The sequence below is a fragment of the Musa acuminata genome, chromosome BXJ1-1 (assembly GCF_036884655.1).
Source record: "Musa acuminata AAA Group cultivar baxijiao chromosome BXJ1-1, Cavendish_Baxijiao_AAA, whole genome shotgun sequence".
NCBI lineage: Eukaryota > Viridiplantae > Streptophyta > Magnoliopsida > Zingiberales > Musaceae > Musa > Musa acuminata.
The window spans coordinates 3,384,677-3,400,243 of NC_088327.1; the positions used below are offsets into that span (position 1 = coordinate 3,384,677).

A 15,567-nucleotide genomic window follows, 5' to 3' on the forward strand; every position below is an offset into this window, starting at 1 on the left:
TTTAGGATAAGTTTCTCAGATGCAATAAGTTTCATTAGACTTCAAGACATTATATTTTTTAGGTACAGGTAGACTCAGATTTCATCTTCCGTTTGAGCTTACAAGAAAATCATATTGCAGTGTGAAAGAATGAAAGAAATTAATGAATAACAAGAGAACTTTGTGAAATAAAATGGAATTCTCTGTATGATGCCTTCCTGTTCTGCATAACTCCCCGGCAGATGGTCCTCCCAATCTCTGGCTTCCCAACTAAGCTGCCTTTGCCTAAAAGAGAATACCTAGTCAATAAACTTGAGAAATAACATTCCTAACTAAGAGTTAGAATAAAATTAAATGAGATAAATACCATGTTCAAATACTTAATATGAAGTTTCAAAGCCTCGTCGCATGCTTTCTTTGCGTTCAAACTTCCAGTAATATCATTCAATATCTGCCATGAGAGCCCACCAGTATGAGAGGCCAAAAGCAAGGAAGAGTTGAGGGAAGAAGATAGGAAGATAGCGAAGGAGAGGAAATGGACCAACCTTCACAACATCATCTAAACCCTTTGCTTCCTGCAGGAGCCGCTTGTTCTTGGACTCAAGAACACTGGCAACCAAAAAGATGGATAGAGTGGCTTCTTGGTTTTTCTGACCAGACTTGACATTCTCCCTCTCAAACTTTCCAAACTGCATTAGATCTTCATTTCCTGACCCATCTTCGGTTTTTTTAGCTGAATCATCTGACTCATAGATGGAGAAGAGATGGGGATTGTATTCCATAGACCAGATCAGCTGAATGAATAAGAATAAACAGTTACATATAGTCTTCCGTCAGCACCCATCAATATGTACATGTGATGAATCAGAAATTGGTAGTGGGGGGATGAGAGGAGCAAATGCACTTTCAATCTTATTAAATATCACTGAGGTTCATAATGGTGTTTTGCAGTATGAAATTTTAAATTAAAAAGCAACTACAGGAATAATCCAATAGAAGCTTACCTCCCAAAGGTACAAAGAATCAACAAATGAGAACTCTCTACGGAAGAGGACCATCAACATACGGAAGGCAAACAAAAACTCCCCTCCATCCAGATTCTCTGTCATATTTTCTTCATCAGAAATATTAAATAGCACTGATTTAAAACATCTTTTTCAGGAATTCATGAAAATTATATCCGTTTTTTCTTAATGTGCTGTCGAACATTGTTTTAGGAATTAAAAAAAACATAATATAGTGTCACCAGACTGCTACATATTAAGCTGATATGCCTGAAATACCAACTAGGACACAGGTATCAACAACAAGACAATAAGCCACCAACTGATATTCTTTCATGAATTAGCACTTCCAACTTACAGATGGAAAAGGAATTTAAGGTGAAAAAAAAGTAACCTAAGCATCCATGAATAAACATCAAGGGAAAAGAACAAGAAAACTTGAAGAAAGTAATAATGTATCACGCTTAGGATGCTAATTGAAACTCATCCTAACAGAATCCAAGAATCAGCCACAAGGATCAAGAAAAAAATTAATATTTTCCGAATATCACAATCCTTCTATAAACATCTTCTAGACGTATATTTACACACCATAAGGCCAAAATAGTGTTAAGCTAGTCAGGTAATTCACTGGTCAGGTTGAACATTATGACTCATCAAGGGAAAGTTTCTCTTCTTTGGTTCCATTTGTTACCAGATAATCAGGTCTCTACAGGCTGGCTTCTATATCCAAGTATGACATTTTTCAGAGCATTTCATACTTTGTGCTTTGTGTTTACTCATTTTCTTTAGATAAAAGCAAATGATATGCAAAAAAATCTACTTATAGTGATGGAATCTCCAGTATTTTAGTGATATTTGATGAATATAATGTTCGTTCACCAGAAGTTCACAAAAGATACTATAATGCATTGTTTATCTTAAGGATTATGAAGATCTTTTTTCTCCAAAATAAGATCTCTGTTCATTTTCCAAACAATTTTAGGTTGGGTAGAGCATTCACAATGTTAATACTCAAATAATACTTCAAAAAAAAAACATAGATGTCAACATTTTCATGTTCATATGTTAACTTGTCCAGAGACTGAACTCAAAAAGTTAATCAAGGACTGTACCCAACACTTCATATACAGATAATTTAACGGGTGATGATACAACTTTCAGCGAATGTTCAGTGCATTGGAAATCAGATAAGAAGATAAAATGTGAAGCAAATTAAATTATGAACAATTGACATAAATACTCACACAGAAATGATAGAGGCCATACCTATGTGTTCATGGAGTTTTGGATCAATAGTTTTCAATATAGATGAGAGTAGCGTCAGTTGAGACCGAACTCCAATAGTACTAGATGTGGATTTGAAATTCTCTCTCTTGACAATGACAAAAACAAACCATACGAGTCATTTCAATCCAAAAGCATCTAGCTACTTTTTATGACATAAAAATAGGGTATCAGAAACACATCAAGTTTTAACGAAGAAAAGAAAAACACGAGGGAAGCAAAATAGAAATTTAATAAAATATCTTAATCTAAGTAGTATAGAACATGATCTAGCAAATAATTGAAGAAACAAGAAATATGGAATAAGCAAAGTATCTAGAATTCCCTTTTTTACTTGAGAATATCTCTCAGTGTGGTTTTGCTAATTTGTGCAGCATTTTTTTTGTAGCACTGCACAAAAGAAGCTAGTTTTTTCAAACAATCAAAATGGTAAAACATCTTGGTCATTCACACACTACATATTTTTTTGGGACTAAGGGGGGTCACTCATAATATACAATGGAACTTGAACTACATTACGAAGAATATAAGTTTATAAGTTGAAATGGTATCACAAGGCTCCTAAGAACATAGAGCCACACCTCAAGTCAGCATTGCCCATGTTGTCTAATTGGTTTAAATTAACAATCATGATCAACTATTAATAATTCTCACATCACCTTGTACTTGAAGTAATTTACTTTTGGCTTGAATTTCATTGTTACATAACTCTTCTTTGTCTCAGAATCCACCCTTCCTTAGTAAAGAATTTGAGTTGGAGATAGTAACAACATGAAACATCTACTATCAATCCAGTATTGAGCAGGAAAAATAAGTTGTTTTAGTATATCTTATCCCAGTAACTACATACTGTAGCCTCTCTCTCTCCTTTTTTCTCCTTTCTGCCATTCTTTCTTTTTCTCAAAGAGTTTGAAATTAGTTCAAAATCACTCTATTCCTTTTAGGATATGAAGGTACATTATATAAAGATCTGATTCTTCTCTCCTTGGCCATTAAGTAGGACAATAGTTAGTGAACCTATGAATTCTTGACCAAAATCTACTCCAATTTGTGCGGGTTTTCTTCGAATAAACTAAAATAGAGTCTCTCATATAGTATCACCTAATCCTAATCTAAATCTTTAACTCTTATGATTCCACATTCTGAATTCTTTATTATGTCTGTATTTTTCCTCCTCCTTCAATTTACTCTCTCCTTGCTCCTCTTCATTCTCAGTCTCTCCCTCTTCTCTTCTCAATGCATCTTTTGTTTTTCCCTCCCTCCCACTCTCTCTCCTTCTCATTGTCTCATTTGCAATACCTTCCATCCATATGGGATGTGAGACATAAGAGTTCCATCAACCTCCTCTATTACTAGAATGACCCTCATCATCAACCCTAGATTTGAAGTTGTGGCACCATCATCCAATCCCTTCTCCCATTTGGTCAGAATCATCAAACCTGATAAGATGGGACATTGTTTGAAGTACCACTTGAAACGGTATGAAATGGGTGATACATACCGATCCGCCAGCAGTCATAAATGGACAAACAAAATTCAAGTATCGGCCAAACTCAAGTTGCATCGACCGACACAGGTTGGCACCAATCAGGATTTGACTGATACCAACCTAAATTGGGCCAAGTTTGACCCCAATGATTAAATTGACCGTTGGGCCTCATTTAGAGCTTTAATCCCCTCCCTCCACCTTTTCACTCAGGCTCACTCACTCTCTTTCTCGATCTTTTTCTCACACTCTCGCTGTGATTAAAGTTCCTAATCAGCAATTAGTGTTCAAAGATAAATTCCTATTCATTTATGCCTCATATACACTCTATTCTTATTTAAATATGATAAAATTACCATTAGATTAGTATTAAAAAACCCTTAGAAAGGGATTTTTGTGAATTTCTAACCATTTTTTACTTTTTTATAAAAACCAATACGTCTGGCGCACAATATGTCAGTGCTGACTAGATCAATACAACTGGTTGCCACAGTATGATGATCCATGAGATGAGAATAGGGTGCACAAAATCGACCTCAGGTCAAAGATGGAGATTGCAAAACCCACCGTATTGTTATCCTTAATGGTTGTGTGATACTACAGCCTTACTAAAGCATTCATGGATTTGGTACCAATAATTAACTCCAGATTAGTTAACAAAATTGATCATCCAAAAATTCTTGATGTCTAACAAATTGTGGAAGCCAAATGCTAATTGACAACGTCGTAATAGTCTCCATTGTCACTAGGAAGACCCAATGGGACTACAGAGTTGTTCAAAGTAAAAGTAAATAAGGAATAAAACATATAAGGCATCCAAGTTTGGATTTGAAGTTTTGAACATGCTGAAGTACCACTTCGATTATAGTCAAAGACCAAATTGTTGAGTGAATTAAATAATAAAAAAGCAAGATATGTGCATTGAGATGGCAAAGAGCAATCTAAAGATGTCCACAGATAGATTAATACAATTGAGCACATAGTTGTTTCTTTATACACCCAATCTGAAAAAGACCCAATGCACTGTTTAAATCCAAATGCAACTATGATTTGAAAGACATGCTTTGAAAAGTAGAGAGGGATGCTTTGAAAGACCAATACATGCAAGCACATCTCTCTCTTCTTTTCAAAGCATGTACTGGTCTTTGAAATCAAAGAGAGACTTTCATTTCACCATGAGAAAATGTGCTATCAGGTTCTTTCATGATTCAAAGACAAGCAAATTTATTCATCCTTCATCAAGGATTTATATACTGGTCAGACCATAAGATACAGTTTTACAAGTTGTCCGACCAAGGATTGGTAACAGACCATATAGGTCGGTATCAAGTAATATTCATTTTTTTATTATATTTATGCTGGATGGTATAGATCTATATACCATCCAATATACAAATATCATATTGTTCTTTCGGTTGTCGATATTGATTTATTTAAAATTTTGCTTTATTCACTTTCGCAATTGTCTAAGACAAGCTTTTATATCTCAGTATCAGACCTGTACAAATCATTGACCAGACCAATATGGGCCCACTATGTACTGGTGTAGTGGCACATAGTAGTGATGGTAGGGTATGCTGGCGTACCGATCACCACCGACCAAAGAGAGAGGGAGGTAAGGGGAGAGGAGGGGAGACAAAGAGGAGGATGAGATGGAGGTAGAGGAGGCAGAGGAAAAGATATAGCAGAGAAGGAAGAAGCGGATGTGTTCCGTTTCAGAGGCAAAGGAGGAAGAAGTGCTCCAGCAGTTGGGCAGTGATGACACAGCAATATGGCAATGGTGAGGCGGGGAAACACAGCAGGATGACAATGGTAAGGCAGCGAGTGGTGGTGGCAAGGTACCAGTCAGTGGGGGAGAGATGGCAAGGAGGAAAAGGAAGAGTTGGAGGAAGTGAGAGAAAGAGAAGAAGAAAGTGTTTAGAGTTACATGGAAAAAATATTAAACAAGGAAAAAGAAGGAACCATGACAATAAAAAGAGGTGTCGGATTGTAGAGATACCCCTCGAGTGCCCAAGATTTAATTATGGATGGTAAGCCTCTTATGGTTGGGCTACTAAGCGTAACCCTACCTCTGATAAATTTTTTTAATCCTTAGTCTAAGGCATTTGACATACAGCTCGACCTATTAAATAACAGTGCAATATAGCATGCCCACTTCAACATAATTAATAAGTCAATTTTTAGTTGGTAGAGCAGTACCCTCTACTACAAGTTTCTCTCTTGAACTATCACAACCTGACCTAATGAAATAATTGGCCTGTCAACTTTGTTGAGCCAAAATCACTGGTCAAAATGCTTTAGTACACTCATCATACCTTTATAAGTCAATGTTAGTCTTAACTCACTTTTGATATAAGATTAATTGGAGTATTACAATCTCCTCTACTTAAGGGCTTGACATTCTCATCAAGGCTTAATATAGTTCAAATCAAATCCTAACATAGTGCATGTGAGGCATAGCCCAGTGATAGCTCTATATCATGGCATATCCTCTGATCTTATTCATAGATAGTCATTTCTTACTCGATCCTCTCATCATGCCCTAATACTAGATCGGTTCTGATAGCAATTGTCACAACCCAACCTAATGGAACTTCGTTGAGCCCAAACTATCAGCCAGAATACTTAAATCAAAGTTGTGATAGTAGTACACCTATCATACCTTTATAAGTCAATTTTAATCTTAACTCACTTCTGATGTAGGAATAATAGGGGTGTTACATAAACCAAAAAGGTAAGTTTTGTTTTGAACAAACAACTCTAGCCTTTGGACTTCTTTTTCCTTTCAAACTCGCTTAATGTCTCGTGTCTTTCCTCTTCTTCTCTAACTTATATCCCCATAGCTTCAATTTGATTCCTCCAACACCCACATCAGTAACATCCCTATATCATTTCTCACCCTCTATCTATCCTACATGCTTCCTAATTTACAAATATATTTATACATAGACACATTGACCACCTTGCCTTTATCCAAGGAAAGGGATTGTTCCATGATTATTTCTCAAAAGGGAACTATTGTATACTGGGACATTCTTTTCTTATCTCATGTATGACCAAGTTATCACAAACAGATAACTGCCTTTTAATCCTTAATAGTATACATTAAGTTTCTCATGCCTCAAATTACTTTTACCATAGTACAACACAGTTACCATTTCGAGATATTTGATGACATGCCCATGGGAATCTGTGTGTATATAAAGAAACAGATCATTCCACGAGAGTCAACTTTGATTACAATATGGGCACCTTCACTTAATAAAAAATATCAACAGTCTATGCATTAGATAAGTGTACAAGTTCCAAGTGCTACATAGTTCAACACTATTACTATTTCAAGATAAGGTATGACATAAACATGGGAGTACATTTGCATTTAAAGACACAACGATTATTCCGACAACATAAACTTTAATTACCAAGGAAAAGCACCTCCAGTAAATTTAAAAAAATTACATACCACTCTACGCATAAGATGTTGAAAGCACCAAAAAGCATCTGCCTCATTTTCAATGACAATTATTATCGGTGAACAAAGATCACTCATTCCTGTTTACAAACTGGATATCAGAAGAAGGCAAGTGAAAAGGATAAAAGAAGATTAAACAAAGGAGCATCAAATTCTTCTGATTTGTTCTATTGAAATGTATTCACCTTGGCAGTAACCAATTTCCTTGTCTATCCATGAATAAACCGCAAGAATATCCCATAGCCTTGCTTGATTTTCTGGGGTTTCATAGTATTGAAGTGCCCGATCTGTACGAACGACATCCAAACCTATTTTCAAGGATTTTTTTTTTACACAGAAATAACAGTCATTAGCTCTTAGCAATAGGAATCAAGTAATATGAAGAGACTAGGGAATTATGTAGTTTCCAGTAACAATATTGTTAAGCAGTTTTTCTAAATAAAGGAGCCTAGATAGCAAATAGTCATGAAAGCTAAGACTTCCCTTACCATAACAAATTATTAAATTAAGTACCATCTAAACTTATGATCAGAACAAATTAGTTCACACTTGAGGAAACAAAGAACAAAGACAACAGAGCCAGCAAATAGCTGAATTTGGAATTTCTAGATGAAGCTATACTTTTGCTTACTACATTATAATATGGTGAAATGACAATATCTCAATCTTTTTTGGTATTGTCTGGTTTGTTCGTTGCCTTGTTTAATTATTAATCAGATATTAAAGAATATTATTTGTGAAAAAAAAAACTACAGGTGTATCTTCCTCGTACAAGGAAAGAAGAAATTATTATGTAATTTTCATAATTGTGTTCTTTTTCTCCTTAAACTTAGTGGACACAAAAGGGGAAAATTGGTTGTGACCTAGAGATGGAATAATTAAGTTGTATTTACTAAAATATATATGAATTGTGAACCCAATTCATAATTCCTAGAGCCACAGTGAGTTTGACATCTCTCCCCATTAGGCTGACACCATCATCTATACATGAGGCACATCTGGTGTGAGGCCATTATCTTTAGATGTGGTTCTAAAAAACTGAAGGAATCTGGTATTATATTTTCTTTCTTTTTTATCTTTCATCATCACCTTTCACCATTGTTATATTCCACTTCCTCACTTTATCTTTCCCTTATCAAAAGCTAAAAAAATAAAAATCTTTTTTTGCTCTCCATGCAATTATCCTACATAAAGCAACTTGTCCTACATCACATCTGATATCAAAGCACTTTTCCGACGTTACCCAACATAAAGATTTAAATTATTATAGTCCATGACCATGTACTCTGACATTGTAACAAGCAAGGAAACTTACTGAATATACAAAGAAGGAATTCTAAAGCAAATATAACAATAAATTCTTGAAATACTATGACATAACTACAGGTTATGAAGACATATGAATGTAGAAATTTGCAGCCTGAAAATATGGGCTTAACCCACTTTCTTCAAGACCAAGACATTTTTTTTCCTGTTCCAGCATAAAGCTATCATTTAATGTCATTAGCATTCCAGCAAATTCACATGATATTCATGTCAAATTATATTACATAATAGAAGGAATAGACTTTTATTGGTAAAAGTCTCAGAAGGATTCCAGATAATTATGTTCATAGATATTTTACCAATCTGATGTAAGGTAAGCTTCCATTGGATGACTTCTTTGTCCTGAGTAACATTATCTGTTTTATTTTCTGGTAGTTGTTCCTCTCCCAAATTAGCACCATTACTTGAAGGATTCTCGATAGGTTGACCATCTTCTGAAATTACAGGTGTTGTAATCATTTTTCCACTACCAACTGTGTTCTCCATCTCTTTGCATTGTGACTTTAATCTCTCATATTCAGACCTGCCAAAGCCACATTGATTTGTTACTTTTGTTTCAAAGAGGACAAAAAAATATGGTGAAACAAGACAAATTTTTAATTACTAATAGAATGGGAAAAAAGATGGAAAGGAAGATAATAATCTTATAATGTTTCAACTTGTCATTGGATATCTAATTGACAAGAAAGAGAACTATTACCTCCGATTTTGTCTTAATTGAGTACGCTCATCAAAGGTACTTTTAGGATCATAACACCCAAGCAAAAATTCCCAAACAACTCCCTTTATTGTTGGATGAACACCCTGATATTATGAAATGAGATTTAGGTCACAAAAAATTAGATATTTTAAGAAACAACATCTAAGTGATTATTTTTGTAAAAATGACAGCACTTCAATGTAGTGCCAGGAAGTTAAAAGAACATATTTTAGAGTTTGGCCAAGGTCAACAAAGATGTTACGCTTCTCTAATCTTGTTTAGAAAAGTTAAAACACATGAACTGTCTCAGATTCGTGTACATTTTCATCAAAGAAAAATAGAAATAACACAAGTGTTCTGTGGATATGTGATCCAGGAGGTTGAATTTAAATTAATGCAAGCTATGGACACATCCATCAACAGACATAATCACATCCAATTCCATCATGAATTTCAACTCTGTTAGCAAGCCAGCATGATGGCGAAAAGAATGTCAAAAAAAGACAGAAAATTTTGTACAGGCATTTGAAATTTGCATACATATAAAGACAGGTAAATACCTGACAATTTTCTATGCGAGTTACCAAATACCATGTGAGTGCTACATACAACAAAGCATCAAACAGGAACAAATAGCAAGATGATAGTGCAGTAGAGATGGCATTTATTCTTTGCTTAAAGTTCTTGTAGGCTTAAAGCTGCTACTATGATTCCTAGCCTCAAATTTTCTCACCTTTTACGCTAGAATGAAGCATAAATTTTTCCCACTACTCACACTCAAAGCAAGACATTGTCAAAGAACAAGGTCCATGATTGTGTAGACTATATAGTATGGGATACCACACAATAAATAAATCAGAACCTGAAGCAAGTATGAACAAGAAGGTAGCAATTAGAAGCACTATCTTTTCACCACTAAAGGATAAAATGGGATAAACAAAAATGATCTGTATGAGGATGTATAATGGCCAATTACAATGGATTGATGAGACAATAGATAAAACCATGATTCATCTTACCGGTTCATACCGGTGTACCAACCAGCTGTTGGTATGGTACGTACCGAGCTGTACCGAGCCATACCGACACACGATACATGGTTACACCAATGTACCACTCATATAGGTCCCCTACCAGATCGGTACATACTGCTCGAACCAAGCAATACGTTGCGGCACGATGAACCTAGGATGAAATAATGGTTCGCCTTACCCGTCTGTACCGGTGTACCAACTGAATGTTGGTACGGTACGTATTGACGTACCAACACATGATACAGTGGGGTATACCGATAGATCGATATGTACCACCTATATTGGTCCTTAATTGGACTAGTATGTACCGCCTATAGAGGACGATACATCGTGGTACGATGAACCTTGGATAAAACTAATGTAGAAGCATAAAAAACATGGAAAAGATATAAGATAACAATGAACATCTTTAGGAAAGATAGTGAACTAGAATCATGAAAATACATGAGTAAGCAAAATCAGAGATAGCTAGAATATGACAAAGCTCATAGTATTATATCCCTTGGACCGGAAACATATATATCCTAAGAGGATTGCATATGACTCAAGGTCAAACAAATTATCTAAGTTATTTTTTTCTCTAGCAGCAATATTCCCAGTTATAATTTCTTAATTTGAGATGTTCTAACCAGTGATCACTTCAGTACCACCATCCACCTTTTCATCCATGCTTGATGATCAAATCTTCTAGTGTTAGCTCTTTTCCCTATTGCTCGTCAAGTATTAAAATGTATGGTCATGATCATTGGAACGAGGCGAAGATAGCGATCTGGACAAACATGAGCTGAAATGAAGAAAAAGAAGGCTTGCTTACAATAATTCTCCTTGAGAAGGATTTTACATTGCAAGTCTCATAGTTGAGTAATATACATTGTTCATCTACACAGTCAGTAGTATGAATGATACTAGTATGCAGCAATGGATGATGTCAAAAACACAGAGAAACAATCATCCGCATCACTATGACATTGCTATAAGCCAATATACAAAATTAGTCAACATTGCCATCATATAATTCCTTACTCTTTAAGACTTTTATAGTGTAACTGTGTAAGAACCAATAGGTTAAGTATCCATACAGCAACAAGTATCATCATTAATCAAGAGTGACTAGAAACACTCTTGAATAACCGATGAAATCAGGTAAGTCTCTAAGAGATTTTATGACAAATTACTCACCCCCCGTTGAATTCGTCTAAGCACTCTTGCTATGTCCAAATGTCCCTCTTCAGAGAATGAAGAATGCCACCGTCTTGCACTGAGAGTTTTTCCAGGCTGCATTGTCAGATGAACAAGTCATGTGTTTGATGAGGCAACATAAGCATTTGTGAAAAAAAATACAATAAAATATGTTGTATATAACTATATTGTCATTATCAGGAATATTACAACACTTCCAGATAATCTACCTAATGAAAGATTTAGTGACATAACATGAGTGTGTAATGTTGGTCTTTAAACTAATCATTTGAGTGTCCTACTTGCTTAGCAAATGTAAATCAAAGTAGCAGCAATACAACTGAGATGGGCTATGCAACACAAGGTCATGAAGCTTATATAAAGTTACTCTCTTTGAAGGAATAGATATGAATCATCCAGAACATCTTTACTATGTTGAACATTTGTTTCTTTGTTCAGTCACATTTGGAGGATCATAAAAGATGTGGCACGGAAGCCCCAATTTGAATCAGTGTTTTTAAAAGCACAATGCGCCAAAAGGTGTCAAGGTCTCAAAATGCCCAAGGCGCTAAGTGCTTGCCCAAGCGAAGTGAGGTGCTCCTAAATATTAAAATTTTTAAAATATATATATTATGATTGATAAATATGATCATAATGTGATAAACTTAGAACTCTAAGCTTTAACTCCTAACAGAGTAATAGTGCACCACCTCAATATGGTGCAGCAAGTTACTCCACAAAAGTATTACCTATAAAATGAGAAGATGGAGAAGTAACAAGCATCTGTGAAGGAAAGTGGGGGAAAGTGAAAACCAGCGATAGACGAAGCTGGAAAACGGATGAAGCCACAACGACGGATAAAGTGGACAAGGTTGCCGACTATGGCGGACAAAGCTAGAGGGGGCAGCAGATGAAGTTGCAATAGCAGACGAAGCGAACAAGGTTGTCGATGGCGGCGAACGAAGCGGACGAAGCATACGTAGGCAGCAGACGAAGCTGTAGTGGCGAACAACACATACGAAGGCGACAGACGAGTAGCAAGTTTTTGCTTCTAGTTTCTTTCGTTGGGTCAATGTTAGGGTAAGTGTCGGTACAGCCTACATTAGTTGGTTCGATTGAACCAACTTACTCGCCCAATCAAACCTAGGCTTGAAGTTGATCCGATTTGGCTCGGGTGCACGCCCGAGGCACCCAGCTCTCGGGCTCACTCGAGTAACACTTCATTGAAACGCCTTGCCCCAAGGTGTTGTGAGGTGCTTGGGTCTTGCCTCACCTCACTCGAGCACCTAAGCGAGCGCCCGAGCGCCTTTTGAAATTGCTAACCTAAATATACATAAATATAGCTTACACTATCAAATGGATATTCTTTTAGATGTTATGGAGCGAATCAAACCCAAACTTGATCTTTACTTGAGCTTAGACTCTGAGTGGCCTGGAGTTAGACCTAGCTCGTTAGTTTAGGGATGCTAACACCATAAAGCAACAAATAGAATTACAATAAATTAACAATCTTACATCTATTTCAGTATTATTCCAGCATGTTATCATGTACCTTAAATAATCATTCCATGCTAATTGAAAATCATTATAAATTAGGAGTTCTGGGCGCTAGCCGCCCTATAAATAGAAATGTAAGTGAGCCATTAATTCCCATGTTTGGATTACCCACTTTTGATTTGATAGTTACTCAATTCACTTCTCCTCAAACTGGCAAAGCACAATTTAGAGGCTACGTTTTCAATCTAAGGATGTCGTGCCATATTAGACCAACATGGAAAGTAGATGACCATTAGAGTTGACATGTAAGACAATGGAATAACTACAAAAATGTGCACAATCGTCAGCAAAACTCAAACTGTTAGGGGCAGTTAGTTATAAGATGTGACAATTGTAGAAATAGATCCGACGTAATGTTCACCTTGATAGTCAGTTGTCTGTGCTCAAATTTTACTCATGTTACTCAACCTCAGTTGATATTTAACAAACATCAGTTAATACATAAATCATTAGTACAAAGTTTAAAGCAAGTATATGTTCAAACTTGCTGCTATCAAGTTTCAGATTTTACGTAAGACGCACACCAAATTTATAAAAGTGACACATGGAATCATACCAACTCTTTTTAGATACCTAGAGCAGAAACATAAATTGGGAAACAAAAACATAACTACTCGGAGATGGAGAGCATAAATTATTTATGCTAATCCTGCAACGGAACAGAGAAGTAAAGTGAACGAAACAAAAATGAACGACTTCCCCTTTCACACACTGCAAACTGTTAGGGGCACCTCCTTTTGTTCAGATCCACCCACAGCATTTTTCTGGGGACTGTGGATCAAACAAGATGAATGGCAAAGAACATTCTTTTACAGCAGAATTTCCGAGGGCATTTTCAATTATTAGGATTAAGGTGGTGGTTATTTCTCTCTTCGATCGTTAAATCTGACTATGGTATAATAAAATTTAAGAAACTGCTCACTACGTTCTATGTTAACCATTCAATATACAACATAGGTAGCATACCGTGGGCTTGAAACGAGAGGCCGGAACATCGTCGCGGCATTCGGGCCTGATCGCATAGAAAGCATCAGGTTCCCCCCAGTCCTCAGGAACGGAGACGCAACAGCTGAACATTGATCAGACCCAGATCCAAATCCAAATCAAAAAACTATTTGCCTTCCCCACGACGAAATCCAGGTACTACCTCGATCTCCTCCCTTCCCGAACAAAAAAGAAAATCTTAGAATCAACACAACAACAACATTACGCGATCCATGAAACAATAACTAAATTGGCCTTTTTCCTTCGAAATGCTACCTTTGGGGGAGGTGGAGGATTGACCTTGGATCGTCGTGGATGGCCTTAGGAGAAGAGAAAAAAAAAAGAAAGAAAAACCACGAGAAATAGGCAATAGCTTCCGGATCGACGATAAGATGCGATTATAGAGGGGGAAAGGCGGGATTAATTGGGGTTTGGAAGGAGACCTAATTTTGATGATCGCTAAAATTGGCAGCCGAGGAAACGACCTGTGCGAATTCTTGGAGAAAAAGGTCTTATATTTCGAAACTTTTCGCATAGCATCCTTATTTTGAAAATTTTCGAAAAACGCTCTATGTTAAATGACTATTCTACTCCTCCACCGCCGCCCCTGTGCCTCGCCTTCGCTCAGCCCAGCTTGTCGACCACCGCCTACGTCGTCGCCTTCGTCAGAACCCAGTAGCCTGCGCCGATGGTGTTCGCCCGAAGCCGGTGGGGGCGCGACCCGCACGCGGTGGAGGGGGCGGCCAGCCCTTGTGCGAGGGCTACAGAGGAGGGGGGCTACGGGCGACGACGAGCCCTCGCGCGATGACGGAGGCGGCGATGGATTCGACGAAAGAATGGGTAAAATGGTTCTTTCAAACGACAAAGGGCGCTGCTTTGGAATTTTTCAAAGTAGAGGGGCTCTATAGGAAATTTCGAAAAGTATATGCTTTCTTCAGGAATAATCCTATGTTTTTTTTTATCGTAAAAAAAAAGCAAATAAAGGATGGTGTAGGATTAGCTGTTCACGACAGCTCAATTGGTGGGGGATGTTTGATTGCGTTCCTTATATATATATATATTTTTCGATCAAAAACTAATTTTTTTAATATTTGTATTATTTAATATTTTACCTAAAAAAAACTCTTGCAATTGGATTTTTATCAAATGATGCCTTCTAATAGATTTTTTACATGAGGCATCTTTTTTTTATTGACTTGATGAAAATATCTATCACCTTCCATCATTTATCATCGTCTCTGTCGTTATCGCTCGTGACCACTATTGCCACCACCCATGGCTTTTACCACTCGCACTTAGTTCCCATCATGAGTGGCGCCTGACTTTTTTTTCCTTCCTCCTTCTCCTCTTATGTTATTGTCTCTATGCAATGCCATTTGCAGGCAACAGGTTTCACCAAGGAGGAAACGATTACCTCTTCGCTATCTTAATGATTGGTACCCTCACCAGCATCCCTTAGTCGCATCCTCAAAAAATATAGGGGGGAGAGGAAGAAAAGAGGCATAACACGCTCATGATACGAGCAAGGGGCAACAATGATAGTTACGATGATAGAAGGT

At 36.8% G+C, this 15,567-nt stretch overlaps 1 protein-coding gene across 2 annotated transcripts; it reads right to left on the bottom strand.

Annotated features, from left to right (window-relative positions):
- LOC135610036 (rab GTPase-activating protein 22-like) lies at positions 1–14,853 on the bottom strand. Of its 2 annotated transcripts, XM_065104021.1 has the most exons (12): positions 14,285–14,853; positions 13,991–14,184; positions 11,468–11,563; positions 9,255–9,358; positions 8,854–9,077; positions 7,414–7,536; positions 7,220–7,308; positions 2,253–2,358; positions 984–1,081; positions 525–773; positions 347–430; positions 1–264 (listed from the first exon to the last, which is right to left on the bottom strand). In XM_065104021.1, the coding sequence occupies exons 2-12, from the start codon at positions 14,099–14,101 to the stop codon at positions 250–252; spliced, it is 1,299 nt and encodes a 432-aa protein (XP_064960093.1). In that variant the 5' UTR covers positions 14,102–14,184; positions 14,285–14,853; the 3' UTR covers positions 1–249. The 2 variants fall into 2 exon arrangements, with proteins under 2 accessions (XP_064960093.1, XP_064960165.1); XM_065104093.1 differs by lacking the exons at positions 13,991–14,184; positions 14,285–14,853 and adding an exon at positions 10,918–11,072 and having other exon boundaries at positions 11,468–11,561.
- Between the last annotated feature and the right edge of the window lie 714 nt (positions 14,854–15,567).